Consider the following 19402-nt stretch of genomic DNA (forward strand, 5'->3'; position numbering starts at 1 on the left):
CAGTAGGACTCCCAAACACGTCACTAGTACATAACCAGCTATATGACAAAGCAATTGATTCCCCACAGTGACAGCTCACATAAACACATTTGACTTGATACAGCAAAAATGAGGATTTCCAAGTTAAGCGAGTCATCCAGACCAGCTCCCCCAAAGGAGTAACGTTTAAAAGCAGGAAAAAAAAAGCCAAAGAATTATGAACCTCTCACTTCACTTGCAAACAATTTTCACCTCTTTGAGACAAAACAAAGCAACCTCAAAGGAAAAAAAGCCACCCATACACATACACAAGAACTGTACTAGACATTTGCTCGTTATGTACTTGAACTCAACGACTGTGGATCTGTTTTGGCTGAAAGGTGTACTGGAAACAGTCCATGCACATATACATATATACATATATCAAGGGCCGTGAACTTGTCAGATGTTGCAAACACATGCTTTTTGTCTTTTCACACGGTTCTGATTTTTCTTCTGTGTGTAGTCTTCAGGGCCCAGTGCTCCCACTCGTACAGCCCTATCCCAGCCTCTCTGCAGCTAGCTTAGGGTCTGGCTTTTATCTTTAGGATGTTACAGTGGGTGGGGAGAATCAATGCATGCATAAAAGCATGTTATCAGGAGTGCCTCTGCTGTATCCATTCATACTCACGAGCCACTCAGTGTTATTAGAAGACTGTCGGATTGAACCCAAAAAGCCCTTCTGGTCAAACATCTATAAGGACGAATGTAGTGGGAATGCTACAAGCAACGGAAAAGGCATTTGGCAGAGAGGTAACATCACAGACCTAGTGAGTTACACCTTAATAGGGAACGATGCATCCCGCCTTTGCTGTTCAAAGAGAAACCTTCCTATTGCATTTAGGTTAGTGAAATGCAAACATGGGGCAGGTGCCTACCTACCATGCCATCTCGCGAGAGTGTGGAGCCAGAAACATTAACAAAGCTGCTTTTTAATGAAGCATTCCATCTTAGATCTTGTATTTCAGATATTAAAGGAAAATCATACCTAACAGCATTCATGGATGTGCTTTCAAAAAAACCCCCACCAAAATGCTAGTTTATAAACCACTATTAATTAGTCGTTAGACTTCCTTGTGAAGGGGAAGGGTGCTTTTAAAGTTGACACTGACAGACTATAACGGGGGGGGGGGGGCGGGGAGGATCCTCAGGTGTGTGATGAGAGGGAGGCAGTCCGATCAGTACAGTCAAGTTCAAGGGCTGCATTCTGGCCGTAGGACTGACTATTGCTCTTGAGAATGAATAGCATTGTGTAAAGAAGAAAAAAATACATTGTACAGTTGATGGAGTCAGCGGCTAGACTGATTATTTCCGAGGAATTTTTAAAAGAACAACATGGAAAACCAAAACAAAAAACCCTCCCCACTGTTGGAAAGCAAGCTGTGGCTGGACGGCTCGTGGGAAAGGAGAACTGGGATTTTAAGATCCCGCTTGAACCTCCCCGGAGAGGGACCACCACACAGTTGCCACAGAACAGAATGGATTTTGCATATGTCAGTCAGGGAGAGAGACCTCTCCCTCTTGCCCAGAATTGGAAGGAATGCTCTAAAACCTCTTCCTCTGCCCACAGTGTAACACACGCGAGGACTGTGATGAATCAGAAGCACTGTCGGGACTCCTGAAGCGACTGTGACTTTCACGAGCTCGACATCGCCCGGCGCGGTAACGGTGAGGCTCTCGTTTATAAGCTGTATGACCTCAATGGAATGGAAAGCTAGGAAAATAACACATGGGTGGACTCAAAATATTTCCTCAGATCATGCTTTTCCCAAAGTGAACGTTTACTGGTTGTCACGGGTAGTCTAACGTTGAAGAGGCATGTGGTCTAAATGCAGCGATTATACCTTGAAAACAGTGCTCCAAGCAAAGGTGGACACTGCCCCGGGAGGCTCCCTTTCTTCCTAAGAACTAGATGCTCTGACCTGCTCCATGGCGTTAGCGTTCCGGTAGGTCTGTACTTGGAATTAATGGGTAAGAACTTGCAGATCAAGTGGGAAAAGAGTGAAGGAGAAGTTAGTTACTCATTTCTCTGTCATCATGAGAAAGTGCAAACCATCCTAGCCCGCCCTCCCCTGGCCTGTACACCCCTTTGCTACATCCCCCCTCCCTAGGTTCAGGAAGTTCACAATTCTTAACGAAGCACACATTACCTGGTACCGTATTTTAAGAGTTTTGAAACAACATTGTTGAACTCAGCGATACTTTGTCATATTCATATATCTTTCTCTTTTTTTATTGAATAAAGCAGCTTTGAAGCTTATCAGGCACTGCCCAACAAAACATTTAGTCCAGAAAAATCTGTTAGGAACTTTTTAACCTTGGGCTAACAGCCAAGTACTCTGTACAAGAAAAACTGTAAAATAATTCATAGTTTTAATTCTGAAGCCATTTTTGTTTTTTTACTGGCATCCTGTACACACTTCTTCTTTAAAAAAAAAAAAAAGAATCACAAAATGAATATTAACAAAAAAAATTAGGGACAATAATATTTTCAGGCAACAAAAAGTGGGGTGGGGAAGCTTATTCTGAAGGTACATTTAAAACTGAAGTAACAATGAAAATTAAGAATTGCATAGCACTGTGAATTTAGTCTTCAGGAAAACAAAACAGAAGCTATTTGGTATTGATACAAATCCATCTATTTGATAGTTAGTCATCCATGGTTATGTACATATTTTATATAATGAATGTTCTTTTAAAGTCCCGTTTTTCCAAGCTCCATTTTTCTGTTGCTGGGGTGGTTTTTGTTAAAGTCTAAACGAAAAACCTGCTGACGACTCCGCTACACCTGAATTTCCTCCGAACGTGCATGAGCGGACGTTCTCGCCAAACGTCTCTGGTGAGCCGAAGTGCCTTTCTGCTACATACCGTTCATTTGTCAGAAAATGAAATAATCCACAGTGCGAGGTGTCTGGGTCCACCGTGCACAGCCCACACCCAGGCCGAAGTAGCCCGGCTCTAGGGTCCCCAGGCCAGGGCTCTCGAGCCCGTCCACCCTCTGGTCTTCAAGGTCCCAACTTTGAGCTGGTAAAGCTTCAGAAAGCATTAACAAGCACCATGGTTAAAGGCCTCTTTGTCCCTGCACGCAGAGATTTTTGCATTTCTTTTTCTCTTTGTGTTGTGTGTCCTTGTGGCTTTAAATTAAACCAAAAAAAGAAAAAAAAAAAAAGACAAGGACTCCAGAAACGTATGGTCCTCGCACAGTGCTAGGCTGCGTGTCTTCCCCTCTACTTTTTTGTCGAAAGCTTGAGTCCCATCTGAAGGCAGATGGCCGCGTTTCCTCAGCTCAATTACAGGTCAGGCTGGAGAGGAGCCCTGTGCTTTCCAGAGGCCTCGGGGTGGTTGAGCTCCAGGAGAAGGATCAGAGGACAGGTGCTTCATCGCCTCTGCTGTGCATATACCGGGTAGGCTAGTGTGACGTTGAGGGAGTCATTGTGCTGCACGAGGGACGTGTGTTGGTAATGTAGCACCAGCTCCTTCAGGGAGCTGTACAAGTTATAGGGCTCGGCAAAGCCGTAGCCGGTTGCCGTTTTGTTGATGACACAGTGCTTCACTTCGCCGTCCACCCTGCAGAAGAGAGAGGGAACAAGGTGACTCAACGGGGTTTTCCAGAAAAGGGTCCTCATGAAAATGTACCCCCTGCGGACCAGGAAGGGAACACTCCCGGGGTAGCTGTGGACTTGGGCCACTAACCTGGCCTCACTGAGCCACTGTCTTCTCATCTTTAGGATGGTATGCGTGCGACAGGGTGGCTTTCAGAAATGAGATCAGGCACAGGAGGACGCGCGTCCCTACCGTGACTGTCGGCGCTGCCGTACGAGCAGGGCTCTACGCTTAGCACAGGCACTAATCGGACAATCCTCTCCCTCCTTTCCTGCAGGAGCATTTTTCTGCTTAAATGGAGGGAGATCTTTGGATACAATTTTCAGAATCTTTCCTTCCTAGAAGATGCTCCCTTTCCTCTCGCGTGCACCGATCTCCAGGCCAGTGACATCCCTCTGCCTGCTGAGCCATGGACTTGACCTGTGGGTGGAGCTCTCACATGAATTCCCTCATATTCTAATGCTATTAGCCTTGGGAAGTAAAAAAAAAAAACCCGTGTTGCTACCTCCATTGTAAAGGTGAAAAGATTTAGGCTTCTCGGGATTATTAGGTGGGGGACTGGGGCCCAAACCCCAGTCTCTGAACTCGACAGCAGGTTTCTATGCTTCCGCCTAGACTTGCCAAATACTACATCTTGTTCTCCTGTCCGACAGGAGAAAGGGCTGCCGGAGATACATACACCACGGAGCAGGCGTAGCAGCCCTGTTTACTGCTTTCCCGGACCAGGAAGGTGCCGTCCCGTTTTCCCCGGAGCAGGTTTTCAGCCTTGTTTCTGTTGCTGCTGCCGACGTTCCAGGTCTTCTCGTCGTGGTGCGGCAAATCCTCATCATCCTCCACCAGCGAATATTGGCTAAGGAGGCAGGAGACACGGGTTGCAAACGAAGCACTGGGGAGGCCCCTCTCGTGTGTCACCTCTCCCACCGAGCCCGCCAGGCCGGCCACCGTGGGTCTGACTCAAGCAGCTTCTGTGGCCTTCAATGTGACCTCCCTGGACAAAGAGCCCCAGTAAGGAATCCTCTTCCTCTCTGTAAGTCCGGCACTGCACGGAGGCAGCTGCGCAGAGAGGAAGGTATCCAACAATCCTGTTTGTCCAGTGCAGATCAGGAAACCGAGGGACCAGGAGGAGGGCCAGTTTTCAGATAATTCAAACAAAACACAGACTTAAGCCCTAGAGATACACTGAAAAGAACGGTGTCCTTTTTTCCTCCCGACCCTTCCAAAAACACACCGGGGAATTTTTCAGAGGTTCAGGGCCTTCCTTATAAACACAGAGTCACTTAATGGCACTGTGGGTAAAAACTAGCTTGGCATCCTCCTTCACTCAACTTTCCTTTGTTTTTAAACATTCTTTATAGAAGATGGTCCAAACTCAGGAAGATTCCTCCCTTGGTCTGCAAACAAAGCAAGTCACGAGTCCTCGTAACAGGACAAAACCCCCGTGCCACCTCCCACCTGAGGGGAGTACTTACTCTTCGGTATTTTCGTTGCCCAGCCACTCGTTCAGCTTCTTTTGCCGAACACCTTTCTGAGTCAACCACCTGGAAGACGGTTATAAAAGGAAAACGCATTAATAATGAATCCTTAATTTTTGCCACCACCGGTCCTTCGCTCCCAGGGTTCCTCCGGGATGACCTACATCAAGTATTGGTCTCTTGTCTTTCTCAGCTGAATGAGGTCTGGTTTAATGCTGTTCATGCGTTTGTCAATCTCCCGATACTCAGCTGCCTGCTTCTTCAAGTCTTCCTCCAGTCGTCGTCTACTGTCCACAATCTCGCTGATGCGAGACTTCAACTTTTCATAATTATGCATAATCCTACAGGCAAGAGAAAGGCACCAGTCACGACCTGCTTCACCGTGATGGTCTCCCTCTCCTGTGCCGTCCTTTTAAAAAACGGATTCAAAGCACCGAAAGCAGGAGGATTTGGGTTATTATCTTGAGCACAGGGACGACCCTCATGGTTCACCAACCTTTGTATTTCTTTCTCATTGCCTTCGCGTTTAAATTTTTCTATGTATTCTTTGCTGTACCGTTCTTGGCTTTGGCACTGTTCTTCAAATATTTTTATGGTTTCATTAAATGCTTCAATAGCTGTTCTTTTCATTTGGATTTCCTACAACACAATGTTTAATAAGACAATGTCATACCTTTCACAGAATAGATAATTTGTTATTGTGAGACAGGGCCGGGACATTTGTAAGGACTCTGTTAGCAAGGAAGGCCTCTGATTCATAAAACCCATTCAAATAGTATCACAGAAGCACACGTTTCCTTTGGGAATTTTCCCAGTCTATGAAAGTACACTGCCTGACAATTTCCTATAGTTTTCGTTTTAAAAGCCATTCCCCTTTCTCAGCAATTGAAGGAATCCATGTTGCCTTCTACTCCCTCTGGTGGTCCTAGATACATCACAGCCTAAAGAAGATTAACACTCCAGGAAAGCACTGCAATCTTTCTTTTCTTTCTTTCTTTTTTTTTTTTTTTATGACCGGGTATAGAAAAGTTAAATCTCCATTTTGGAGGTCAGACAAGTTTGTGGAACTTCAAGACACGATGTCAAATCCACTTAAAACTCCCAGCAACCTCTTCAATTATTCACAAGAACTTCTCATTCTGACACTTACAAGCTTCATTTAAAAGGTTTAGTGATGCTACGAATATTACACAATGATTCACAAATACATGATCTTTCCCCCCAGTTCATTAGCTAAAGATCAACTTTATTTTCTTTTTTCGAAACGGAAGTGAAACATGTTAGATTCTAGTAACTAAGAGTTCTGAGAGTTTCACTTGTTTTTGGCAAAAAACTCACCTGGGAAGTACGGGTATAATCTTCATATAATCTATCATATTCCCGACTTTTTTCTTGAAATTGAGTGTTATATTCATGTAATTTTTTCCCTACAGCTTCAATATTATCTTCTTTGACAACTTGATCCTGGAAGAATTAAGAGATGGAAGAGAAAGAACCTCAGTTGATCCGCTACGTGGTCAATTATCCGGCCATTCTCAAACTGCAATTTTGGGATCACAGGTATAAAGTTCTTAAAATTCCATTACATGCAATTCACCTGCTTCACAATGCTTTCTAAATACTTGAAAGTATCTTGTCTAAATACTGTAACGTGAGCATTTCAATTTTGAATACCTGTTGGTATTTGGATACTGGATAAAGTAATTTCACGTCCAGTTTGGGATTATACTGAGCTAGGGACTCATTCCGGTAGTGGTTTATTAGTTCAACCACAGAGTTGAAGGTTAGTGGGTCAGAGAAGCCATATTTCCCATCTCGGTGAAATATTTTGATTAACTTGTTATTTCCTCCTTTCCTGTAAATAAAATAAACAGCATTACAATAAAAGTATGATAAAAATAACATTACACTCTTCCTTAGAAATGCGTTCTAATGTCTACTTCCACACCTCCATCATGGCTACGTTCCCCGACTCACCTTAGTGTAAGAGTGTAATCCCCATGCATTTTAGTAGATGCGTCTCGTACCAAAAAGGTCCCGTCAGCTGTATCTCGAAGTTTTTCATTCACTTCTTCCCTAAAATGACAAGGACACAGGACAAAGCTCACCTTGAGGATTTTAAAACAGGCTTCATTTTTAGAGTCTGAGCTTCACAGCAAAACTAAGCATCACCAAGTATGTGGAGATCCTCTATCCCCCCTTCCCCGCCCCTACGGTTTGACATTCATTAATTGCGTTTTCTGACTGCATGTATTGTTTATATAGAAACATAATAAATTTCATCTCATTACAAACTGGGAGCTAAAAAACAAAACAAAACGAAACTGGTCTCTCTAAACACTCTGGCCAATGAGCTCAGAAAGTCATGATCCCAAAGAGGACTCTTCCTCCCCTTTTATTTAAAAAACAAAACAAACAAAAAAAAAACACACCAAAAACTGGTATGAAGAAAGATGTATTTTTCATCTGGACAAGATACGAACATTAATTCTTACAGAAAGTGACTCTGGAACCTCCCTCAAGGCCGTGAGCCACTTCACCCTGGCGCTCTCCTGACCTCACTGTCAATAATGAAACTTCTCGAGTATTTAATTTCCTGTGGCATCCAGCACCCACGGTGCCCCAGCACTCAGGGACTTCTCTGGTCTTCTTTGGAAAACGACCAACTATGCTTCATGCTTATGTTGGAGGATATCCTAAAAATGGAACTCAGCAAGCTGGTGCATTTCTTTCTCTAAAACCAGAACTCTGTCTCAAGTGAACGAACAGTCCAGGGTTTTTGTAGCCTTACCTTGAGATATCGCCCCAGTACCATTCAGCATCTTGTAAGGACATATTGTTATTCATACCGTTGTTGGCTACAGTGGTGGGTTTGGGTGGTTTAGGAGGCAACGCTGTAGATTAAAGAGAAACAAAAAGTTGCTGGCGATCCCAACTACAGTTGAAGGTTGCAGTGAGAACTAAGTTTCTTTACAATACTGTGAAATACAGCAGTAATTCACAACTCCATGAAACACGATCGTTTTCTTAAAGACATCTCTCAGAGTGTGGATCCAAAAGAAAAGGAAGTGAAAAAGAAGAGAACAGCTTACAGATTAACAAATAAACCGGGCCGGCCATGTGAGTGTATTTCAGAGTAAAACCAGAGTCCCGGCATTCTGCTTCTAGGCTCTAGTTATATTAAAGTTTCAGGCCTGATCAAATCAATCTAAAATAGGAAACCGTGAACATATGAGCAGGAGGAATCACATGGGTTGCCTTTAATTTCCTCTTTAATTATAAAAGACAAATTTGGTTTCTGTCCTCCACAAATGCTGTTGCTGTAAGAAAAGAGCTCATCTACAGCAATATGTTTTAAGAGGAGGAATTGGGTTTCTCTAATCTTAGTATTTCAGGCACTCTTCTGCCAAAAGCCACTTTAAGAAACTCATCTGTGACCTAAATCTCTTCAGCATTCATGTTAATATTCTATTGGATATATTGTGCTCCAGATGCCAAGACTGATTAAAAACCATATCCCTCTTCCTCAATGTCAAATCAGTATTCATATACCTATTGGTGACAAATAAAAGACTGCAGTGTTTCTGAATTTCTTAATTGGGAGCAGGGCTAATACTGGTAGAAAATTTGGGAAGCAAAATAAGGCTAGGATTTGTAACTGACTTCTGAGTTGTAAGTTTTAAAGGACAGTCGTTTACACAAAAATGTATTTCAGGAGTCTATCAAGAACATTTTATAAGGACTAGGACTAACTAAGAAGAAGCCAACTCCTTTTCTCATTATAGTGTCTCAACAGAAGAGCAGGCAGTCTCAGCGTTTGATTTAGAATAGTTGCAGGTCACCTACAACTGAGTTGTAATCACTGCTTCATTTTACATGCTTTCTAAAGTACCAAGTGTTATCACTGCAAAGTACCACTGTTCCCATCCACTGTCAAAAGAGGAAAGTAGCACAAAGGACACATCATTTTAATTAAAGGAACAGTATGAACGATACACAGCAATACAGCCCAAAGAGCAAAGGACCTCGATTAACAAAAGACATCAGTGAAAAACCGGAATTCAATTCATATCTATTCAAGTAAGAAAGAAACCCATTTACCACAGACAGCCTGATCTGCTTGCTTCCAGAGGCGAACAATTTAATGTCCAAGCTATGATCAAACCAATTTTTATTAAATTAGAACAAATTCATAAAAACTAGAAACCTCAAGAGGATCGGTTTACAGTAGTTGTCAACCCCCCCCCCCCCCCCCCCCCCCGCAAATCCACAAAATTAACTAGCTTTCTAAAAGAATACTGCAGTATTACCTGGTGGATCCATTTCTATATAAAACATCAAGTCTGTGCCACAATTTATATCTGTCTTAGCATATTCTAAATCCAGGTCTTCCATATTCCAAACAGTGTTGTACATTTGTGCGAGAGTTTCCTTGGCTGAGCTCAGTTATAAGAAAAGAGTCCGGCTTTCTTTGTAATGGTGTCTTGGAATTCATTTTAAAACCTATAAGGGGCTGCACTGTAACCTATTACATCACACACCCCAGCCAATCAAGTCAGAAAAATGTCACCAGACCACTCCTGCTCCATCATTTCTCTTCTAGATCCGTTCTTAACACAATCCCAGCCTCACGAAGAACCCACGTTTCAGAGGACTGCAATGTATACATGCTCATCGTTTCAAAAAGGTGTTTAATTTGACTCTTCTCCTCCAGCACGGAGTTCTCTAATTCCTTTTTTATTACTCCTTGCAGCATGGTACGCTCCGCTGTTGGCAGGTTGACAAAAGCTGATATGCTGCAGCCCGGAGCTTTTTTTTTTCCCTAGTGCATCTGGGTTTATGGAAAGCCTGGTCATGCCTTGGTTTAAAAATCTTACAGATGCATCAAAATGGTATATTTAAGGTATATTTTACAGTCTTTAAATGCCTCTGGTATATATTAAAAGCAGAAGGGATCAAGAACTCTGGATATTTAATTTCATTCCTACATAATTCACTGACAACTCAGAACTTAAACACGGTTACAAACGTACCACATTAGAAAGCACAACTGAAAGAAAAACCTCCTTCTACCAAACATACTAAAGTTGACGCTAGACACTAGGGAGTAACAATGAAGCATTTTAACAGGAATGAAGAGGTACCTCTTATCAGTACACACTTAATGTACTAACACTTAATGGGCTAACAAGACTAGTCCAGGTAAGTTATGTCTTCCAAAAAGAAAGAGGCCATATATCAGAAGGCAGAGCAGAGGTAGAGTTATGTTTGCAAACTATTTCTCACTGATAAACCCATCTTCCAACTTCCTGTGCTAGTAATTGCTTGAGGGATAGTGATGTAATCACTTTTGGGTTCCCCCCGTCCTCCCTCCATCTCAAAAGCCTCACCCTGGGGACTATTATTTCTGCTTAGCAATATTTAATGTAAAGAAATCAATTCCTCTATAAATCTATTCATTCTAGTTCTCTACAGCCATTCTGCATACAGTCTTGCCATCCTCACTGGAGTCTAATGTACATTCCCGGTGAAAACCACCTCTTTATATTTACATTATTATGAAGAGGTGGGGGGGAACCCCCCAAATAAATAGTAGTTGATTGAAAAAACTATAGTGGGCTTTGTGTTCAATGTACTTATGCATGTCACATATTTGTGTGACAATTTAAGGAACACAGAACCTCTTAAAATTTATTGTTAGTCTATCAAATTTAGAATCATAAAAAATAGTAGAGCAAAGGCAAGACACTTCATTGAGCAGCACTCTTTGCTTGAATCCTGTCTAACTCGATTTATTTTCCCATTGAGGAGGAAGGCAGATTCAACGTACAGCCTCCGGATGACGGCCACGGCCACTTTTCTATACCTACACTCAAAATCGCACGCACAAAAATGGTCTCAGTGGTGGAGGGATATGTCCTGGGCTGAGGTTCAGAAAAAAATGTTTTACTTTAATAAAAATGTGTTTTCCCTCCCCCAGGAGTCCTGCCAGCAGCTGTGGACAGGCTAACAGCCCAGAGGGCTACCCCATGTCTTTGGGCACTTGGTGCAAACCAGTCCTGCTGCTGGATCCCATGTGGCAAACCGACCAGGGGAGGAGGGGAGCAAGACAGGTGAATTTCCACGTCTCTCCAGAGCCTGGCCGGGCACCAACTTCCAGCCAAGCACGGTGTAATTACCTCCTTCCCCGTTTCCAGCCTAAAGCCCATCTTTTCCTCACTCTGTGCCCCAGGAGGAAAGGGGGGAGTGTCTCTGCTAATCTCTTATCTGCCCTCCCCAGACAGCACTTGGTCTCACTCACACACCCCGAAGACAAACTGCGGAGGGGAACAGGGCACGCAAGAACAAAAGCAGGGAAGCGGTGAGGGGGGCGCAAGTTAAAGGCACAACTTACTTTGCAGGTTATGCATGTCTGCAGTTTCCCGAGGCCGGGCGGGTCTCCGACCCGGAGAACTGACGCCCCCGCTCTCCCCTCGGCCCGAGGCGACGGCTCCGCGGCAGCGCTCCAGCCGGCCGTGCGCAGGGGCGGCGCAGGCGGCGCGGGACCCTCGGGCTCGCGCCGCGCGACACGGACGCCGGGACAGGACCGGGACCGCAGCAGCAGCGCCGCTCACTGCCCGCTCCCCATTGACACAGCCACTGGATGCCGGTGGTGCCGTCAGCGGGAGGGAGAAAGCCCCGGCGCTCGCACGTCTCGCAGATAAAGATCACGGCTTCATGATTAACTTGGGCAGGTTCAAATATTTGCTGAGCTAGGGATTTCGGGTGGGGGAGGGGCGCCGAAGTCAAAGTCAAAGTTGTCAACGGCTAACAAGTGGCCACTGCCAGCCCAACTCGCTCATTTTCGCCAAGGAAATGAGAAGGCCATTGTGAGGGGACCTAAAATAGTCTCCCTAACTGGCTGCGGCAGCGCGCGGGGCTCAAGTGGCCACAGTGAAGCGAGGCACTATGCACGGCCAAACACAGGAAGTGGCTGAGCTAGTTCAGCAAAAATAGAATCAAAGCCTTGCTTGTAAAGGCCGGAGCCTCTCCGAACGGCCCAGAACACGGTGCCTTGCTCGTGTCCACCTCCTCCCACACACCAGCACAGACAGCCCCGCAGGTGTAAGAGGAAAGCCCTACGAAGGAACTGGGCACGGTACAGGTTTGAAAAAAGGCTTGATCGTGGGAGGAGAGGATCCTATGGAAGGCTACTGTGGACTGCATGGGTACTATATTCTCCACGACCTCGGGAATCGTAACAGAAAAACCCCACTCCGCAAGCTGCTTTTAGGAAGCCAATTTCAACCCACGTTTAATTGGCCCTAGAACTGTCTAATAATTAAAAGGTGTGTCTGCATGCATTCATGTGACTGCTAAATGGAGCAAAGGAGAGGGCGAGCTGACTCGTATGCCTTTGCAGAGGACTTCTGTCCTTGGAGAAAGTTGTAACGAACCACACTACAATTTGACCTAAGAAAATATTCACTTTGCATCAGCCTAGATGGATAGCTTTACTAATATCCCAAGAACCTTAAGAATGCAAATCACAGAATCACTAACTTTAAAACCAGAAAGTAATCCGAAGATCACTTCAAGCACATCCCTCATGCTACACACACACACACACACACACACACACACACACACACACACACACGATCCTCACCCAGAGGGGTTAAGGGGTTTGCACAAGATCAAAGCGCTCCAGGGCCACAACCTAGCCTTCTGACGTTAAGCCCTAAACTCCTTTTTCTCCACCCACTGGCCATGTCTTCACTTCCCTCTGCCAGATAAAGTTAAAATTAACAAGTGAAACTTAAGTTCATGTCTTTTAGGCCACATGTGAAAAAATTCACACCTATAACAAAACTGACTTTTCCTGTTCTCTATTTTTAGCCTGTTTAAATGTTTAAAAAACCACCTTCTAATTCTCTATGAGGCAACACGGTTCTGTCTGTAAGACCCTCAGACTCTGTACAGGAAGGGGACCCCAGGGTCATATGCAGAGAACGCTAAAGGAATATCTAGGTGTGGACCATCAAGTCCACAGAGGGAGGCCCCAGGTTGACGATTACTTGCAACATCTGGGAAATGTGCTCAACTCACAACACAAGGGGCTTCACAAACTTTCCTTTGGTGTGACTGATAAAGCATGAAAAACCTATTGCCAGTGGGAAGAAAAAAAGTCTCTAAGTGAATCTTGCAGCTCCTGCCTGCTGATCACAGGGACACAAGGTTAGTTCAGAGAATACCTTTACATCCTGAGCAGCAGAATCTTGCCCTACTTTTAAAAATAGTCTTTCTAAAGCTAGAAGCTTCGGAAACACCAGTCTCTTAAGCCTATCTGTCTGAATTTACATGATGTTTTGTGTCAAAGCTTTCCAAGATTAAACTATTAACTGGTCCAACGGTGGTGTCTATTCTGTCACAGAACACTGTCCACTGAAAAGCATCACAGCTTCGACTTTGAGAGATTTGAAAACTCTGCTTCAAATGTCTCACAGTACCTACAATCCTCTACCACAGAGGTTCTGTTACATTACTGAAAGGGTGAGCTGAGTCTTTCCCAGTTCAATTTTAGTCTTTGAAAAGTTGATGGGCGAGACACATAGTGCTCCTTATTACCTAAAAAAGGGAGCCCTCTGCTGGCAGAACAGAATCAGTAACTTCTCTTTGGGGGAAAAAAGATCAACTTTCTGTGTACTGTATTTCATTCATCTCCTCCTAGGTCCAAAATACCACACAAACATAGGATTCACTTACAAATAGATAATAAATTGAACCCACAGATGTTATAACAACTTAGGAAATGTTATTCACTTTCTTTAAGCCCTTTTTTATTTAAAATTTTTAAAAAATGTTTATTTCTTAGAGAGAGAGAGAAACAGAGTGTGAGTGGGAGAGGGGCAGAAAGAGAGGGAGACAGAATCTGAAGCGGGCTCCAGGCTCTGAGCTGTCAGCACAGAGCCTGACATGGGGCTCGAACCCACAAACCGTGAGATCATGACCTGAGCTGATGTTGGACACTTAACCAACTGAGCCACCCAGGAGCCCCTTCTTTAAGCCCTTTAAAAAAAAAATTTTTTTTTTTAAAAGCCTGTATTTTAATGTCAGCATTTCTTGGAGACCCAAACACTCAGTCACACTGGAAACCTTACACATGTAATTGAAAACTGACTTTACCTTCTATAGTCTTCAAAACACTATGTCTTACTACTTTTCCTTTCCTCTAAGTTTTGCAAAACTCATTTCAGAGGCAAAAATAGGCCACATTTCATTTCTCAGCAGGTGTGATCTTGTCAGGGAAGATATCCTTAATCATTAAAATATGTTTGAAAGTTACAGACAGAACGCTATCTCACAAGTGCACACCACCATCAGATAGTGAGTGTGCCACAACCAGCTTGCACCCCACACAACTTCTTTAAAAAAATGCAGTGAGAACAGAAAAAAAAATAAACGAACCCAAATCTTCATTTAGGGGTTAAACGAATACCTCCCTTCACAATTTTAACTTAAGACAAATTAGAACAGAAGAGCCTTTCAGTATGATGCAAATTCATTACTCCATATCCAGCGCTCTTAATGACCCTGCACTAAGGAAAACATCCATTTGAACTTCTAAATAAACCCAGCTTTACATAGGTTACATTCTATGAAATACATGAAAAGGTGGGACCGTTGCTTAGCAGAATAAAGCACTCCTTCCTTCTCAGATTCTGTCCTTGGAGAGAAAGAGAAGGCAGCACTGTGAAAACAATGCAGGGGTGACCTATACCCCACTAATATATACACTCTGAAATGGGTTTCTTTTTCAGAGCACAAATAAAACTTCCTATTTTGCGATAAAACCTAGTATGGCTTGCCTCTCTGTTTATTCCTACCCATCTAAATATATGCAGTTTTTTCAAGGTTTCATTTCTCACCTTTGAAACAACCCTCTAATGTCAGACCACATTTTAAACCCAATAAAAAATAAATCAGAGAAAAGTAAAACTCTTTGAAAGTCATTTCCCTCTACCTTAGTGCTTGCTTTAGTCTTGGTTGAAAACCAAGCCCAGAGCATTTAAAACAAGATTTATGAATCAGGCTCTTCAGGATGAATGTTTTGCAATGCGCCAGTGGTTAAACATTAACTCTGACAGGTGTAGAAGGGGCAGGAGGGAGAAAGAGTCATTTATTTTCCACTCTGGGTTTGAGGGTGCAATATTAGACTTCAATTATGCCGCATTAATATTTCTGAATATATCCGTGAAATTTGAAATATGTAAATACACTTATAATGGATTTCATTCAAAGACACCCTGTGGTAAATGGTCCCATTTTTACCTAGGCTGCCCTATAGAAATCTGCGTTAGCTACCTGAGTATTAGTAGGGTAAACATAACACGTAATGATTCAAGAAAACCTGCTGTTCAGCTTTAGGTGTTTTTTAGACTTTTAGTAACAAAGGGAACAGTGGACTATCAAAGTTGTGAGAACTTACTCTCTGTTCAACCTTTCAAACCTTAGTTTCCCTCCAAATAGGGAAGATGCCTGTCTGCTTCACAGTTTTGCTGGATGCATTCAATGAGTGGAGGTGCAAAAGTGCTTTGAAAGTTGGTAAGTTTAGCAAAACATTTTTACAAATTTGATTATGCTGTGCTTAGTTCTAGGCTAGGAGGAGCTCAACGGGAGAAACACCCTTTGCCCTTGAGGAATGTACTGAGCAGATGAAAACAACAGGAAGTACCACAGAATAGTGAAGTTTAAGAAGACAAGGTGTTGAGGGCATAGACCTATTGAATGGGTTGATCACCGCACACCCAGCAGGAAGAGACCTACTTGTGAGATGAAATGGATGGTACTGTTTGGGCCGCCTGTGTTCAGCTGTACATTTCGTGCACTGCATAAGGGCATGTGGCAGGGGTACCTGGTCCTGAAATCCAGGCCTCTCTCCTCACCAAGCTGCACACAGTGGAAAGGGCATCATACTGAATAAGGTACCGTCCTCCCTTCAAGCAAAGCAGGCATGGAGCAACAAAGGGCCAGGAGCGTGTCCTATGCAGATTAGCAGTGAAGGCCAGGCAAGCACCTGGAGGCCTGGCTCTGTGGGCTGGGAATGTGGGCTTGATGGAGAGAAGGGCCTGTCAGGGTTGAGGAACTGGAGCTGCAGAACAGGGCCACCCCTGGAAGGTCATTAAAAACCAGAGCTGGGCAACAGGAGAGACAGGCTAAAGGGTTATGAGCCTCAGTACTTACCACCTCATTTACATCTCACAACCACCCCAGGAGAGAGGCAGTATTCCCATTTCACAGACTAGAAAACCATTTGGAAAGCAGAGTTACTTGATATGAACTGGCAAATGAGGAGCAAGAGCTGATTCAAAGCAGACCTATTTGACTCACTGTTCTTACCAGTATACTATGGGTGGAGTGATTCTATGCTATAGTCCCCAAACCTATAAAAACTACACTGGGACTCCTTTACTATATGTGGACCCAGAGAAGCAAATATCATCTATCTTTAGTTTCTTGCTTACTGGAAACCTCAGAGGACTTGGGACTAGACACTAAAAGCAGTCCCAATGCTCATGAAGCTTCCCAAAACCCAGGAAGCAGGTGCCGCAGCAAGCAGCAGGCTGGGGTCCGGGACTGGCTCGGGCACACGCTGGGTATTAGCAGGGAGAGCTCTTAACCTCTGGGGGCGCTTCAGTTTCCAACTGAGCAAATGAAGTGTTGGACAAAGCCTTTGACTCTAAAACGATGCTTTCCACGACACCGTCATTTAAAACATTTACTATTTCTTAAAATCTACTGTAACAGTCATTATTTTTGTACTTTGCAACTTACTGTGATTAAACCTCTGAAACTCGTCGAATTGGAATACTATTTCCTCTTCCCCTTTTCAAATTGTAGCAATTCTTCCAAGCACATTTCAAGTCCTATTTCTTCTACAAGCCTTTTCGATCTACTCAGTTACCCAACAAAGTCACCCATCACATTTCTAAAATTCTTTTTATGTTCAGAGTAAGTACCCTAGAGCCTAGCACTTAATTACCGTATGCTAATAGTCTTATACAAATTGACACATTGCCTCAATCATCATCAGTTTCACCTATCACTTCAAGTTCTACCAGGTAAAAACTGCAAAAGATGTCCATCCCTTACATAGCAACAGCCTTGTTTCCCTGTCTCCCCCTAAAACCATTCAAGTACTTAGTTCTTTTTTTGTTTAATGATTATTTTTATTTTTGAGAGAGAGTGCACGAGCAGGGGAGGGGCAGAGAAAGAGAGAAGGAGGCACAGAATCCGAAGCAGGCTCCAGGCTCCAAGCTGTCAGCACAGAACGTGACGCGGGGGTTGAACTCATGAACCGCGAGATCACGACCCAAGCAGATGTCGGACGCTTAACCAACTGAGCCACCCAGGCACCCCTCCAAGCACTCATTTGTGTTCGCAACAAAAAAGTCAGTTCAAATAAATGATTTATGACTATTCAATGGAGATGCATCAGCGTTGCGTTTCCAGAGCCCTCTGGTAATAGCGCATGCTGGGGCAATGAAGAAGAACTTGACGAAAATGTTGGATTCCCACCAGGCCTAAGAAATCATTTCTCTATCCAAGAGTGCCCTGCCAATCATTGGCAGCAACGTCAATCCTGAATACCCAGGTGTTCAGGACGATGTTCTACCTGAAGCAGGTGGGGTGTTTCCACAAGTGAGGGACTAATGAAGCATCTATTTCATTCCAAAGGACTATACATTCCTTATAATAGCTAGGACATAACACACAAAGGGAAAACTAGCTCCAATTAGAATTTAGTGATTACTTGGATTCAATTTTCTTGAAGAGGCTGCATGAATCTTGAGATGAACTCGTAAACATTCAGTGCATTGTTTATCATTCAACATGGCTGACAGAACTAACCCGCCTGGGAAACTGGTGCATCGGTTTCTTAGAAGACTGTACGAGGGTCTATGACATAGCAGGCAGTCCGGAAGTGCACATGATGAAAATGGGTGGATGTGAATGTTTTCTTTGGTCGAACTGGGTTGAAACTCATAAGGACGTTTAACCAGCTTATACCAGTCAGACTAATAAAACTCCACTCGTGATTCTCCCTAGTATGTAGTAGATATTCTTAAATATTCCAGATAAATTCATTGGTGGGTATCTATCAAATCTTGTCTGACCTTCGCTCTCCCACCTTCCTGTCTCCAGAGGGGTGGGCACTGAGAAGACCTCTGGACCCTTCTACAAGCAGGGCTCGGCTGTCCCTCCTCTGAGACAAACCTCCACACATACGAGTGCCAGCAGTGAGTGGAAGAGCACAGCTCTGCCCTGTGGCCCAGAGTCCTGTTTCGTTGTTACTAGTCTTCTCCTTTCCCCACCCATGTGTTTAGTCTGAGGTGGGGGCTGGTCAATAAAGGGCTCAAGTGCCATGTTTCACACCTGCCCCCATCCCCTCATCACAGGGTACCTTTAAACACCGACCACAGGCTCTTTCATACTGAGCCAAAAGGCAGCCTCTGAACACCCACAAAGAGTTTCCAAATCCATTAACAAATGCTTTGAGTAGTGACATGAGATGAACCCTTTGGCCACCCCTCGACTAAAGTCCTAGGCCACTGTTGACAGACTTCTCTGGTGCCATTCACCTACAATTCAGAGTATCCCCATCGAACATCCTGCTTGTTGTGATTTGGAACATGTGGAACATACCACACTTGCCCTAAATACGATTTCTGCTGCCTCTCTTACCTCTGGACACCATACTTTGAGCCTGCCCACAGCAGCCCTTCCAAATACTTGCCTCCATGAGTGGTTACCCATGCCATCCATCAATCCACACAGGTGGGTTTTAAGACTAAACCCTGCCTCTCTCAATCTGCTCCATCCAACTGCGAACAACCAAGCCTGGCTATTTAACACCTACCTACAAAAGCACAACTTAACTTCCCATTGCTTAATTAACACTGATCAGTGGGACCCCATGCCTGTTTATACAGAGATAAATTTGGTAGTGTACATGAGTTACCTATAATGAAGAGTAAATGCATGATGTTTTATTTTAACTCTAGGCATAAATTAAGATACAAGCAACATTTCTACTGGTGCTGAAACTTTACCTACTAGGCCCCAATCATTATACTAAATGACCAGCTTCTGTTAGCTAACTTCTAATCAGTATATGGCAAAGGAAAGTTGTTTAGACTTTCCACATTAGAAGGAAAATACATCAGTTTAAATCAAATCCACTACTAACATGGTCTACATTTCCTGCTTTGTTAAATGGCTAATTGAATGCCAGCCTGCTTTCAAAGAAGTGTCTGGCCTGCTCTAAC

General features: G+C 43.8%; 1 protein-coding gene across 3 annotated transcripts in view; it reads right to left on the reverse strand.

Annotated features, from left to right (window-relative positions):
* Positions 1-2217: 2217 nt before the first annotated feature.
* The window catches only part of PIK3R1 (phosphoinositide-3-kinase regulatory subunit 1), an 82893-nt gene continuing 65708 nt past the window's right edge, over positions 2218-19402 (reverse strand). Inside the window, exons 1-10 of one of the 3 annotated variants that reach the window (XM_039216927.1) lie at positions 11488-11961; positions 7885-7987; positions 7071-7169; positions 6768-6948; positions 6432-6557; positions 5590-5732; positions 5258-5434; positions 5091-5159; positions 4301-4471; positions 2218-3585 (exon numbers count right to left, since the gene is read on the reverse strand). In XM_039216927.1, the coding sequence (XP_039072858.1) occupies positions 3396-3585; positions 4301-4471; positions 5091-5159; positions 5258-5434; positions 5590-5732; positions 6432-6557; positions 6768-6948; positions 7071-7169; positions 7885-7987; positions 11488-11503 (1275 nt within the window). In that variant the 5' untranslated portion in view covers positions 11504-11961 and the 3' untranslated portion in view covers positions 2218-3395. Of the gene's footprint in view, positions 3586-4300; positions 4472-5090; positions 5160-5257; positions 5435-5589; positions 5733-6431; positions 6558-6767; positions 6949-7070; positions 7170-7884; positions 7988-9403; positions 9572-11487; positions 11962-19402 lie in introns of those variants that run through there. The other 2 variants (XM_039216926.1, XM_039216925.1) reach the window with 2 other exon arrangements.

Source organism: Hyaena hyaena, unplaced genomic scaffold, assembly GCF_003009895.1.
Source record: "Hyaena hyaena isolate Hyena2069 unplaced genomic scaffold, ASM300989v1 scaffold_659, whole genome shotgun sequence".
Lineage (NCBI taxonomy): Eukaryota > Metazoa > Chordata > Mammalia > Carnivora > Hyaenidae > Hyaena > Hyaena hyaena.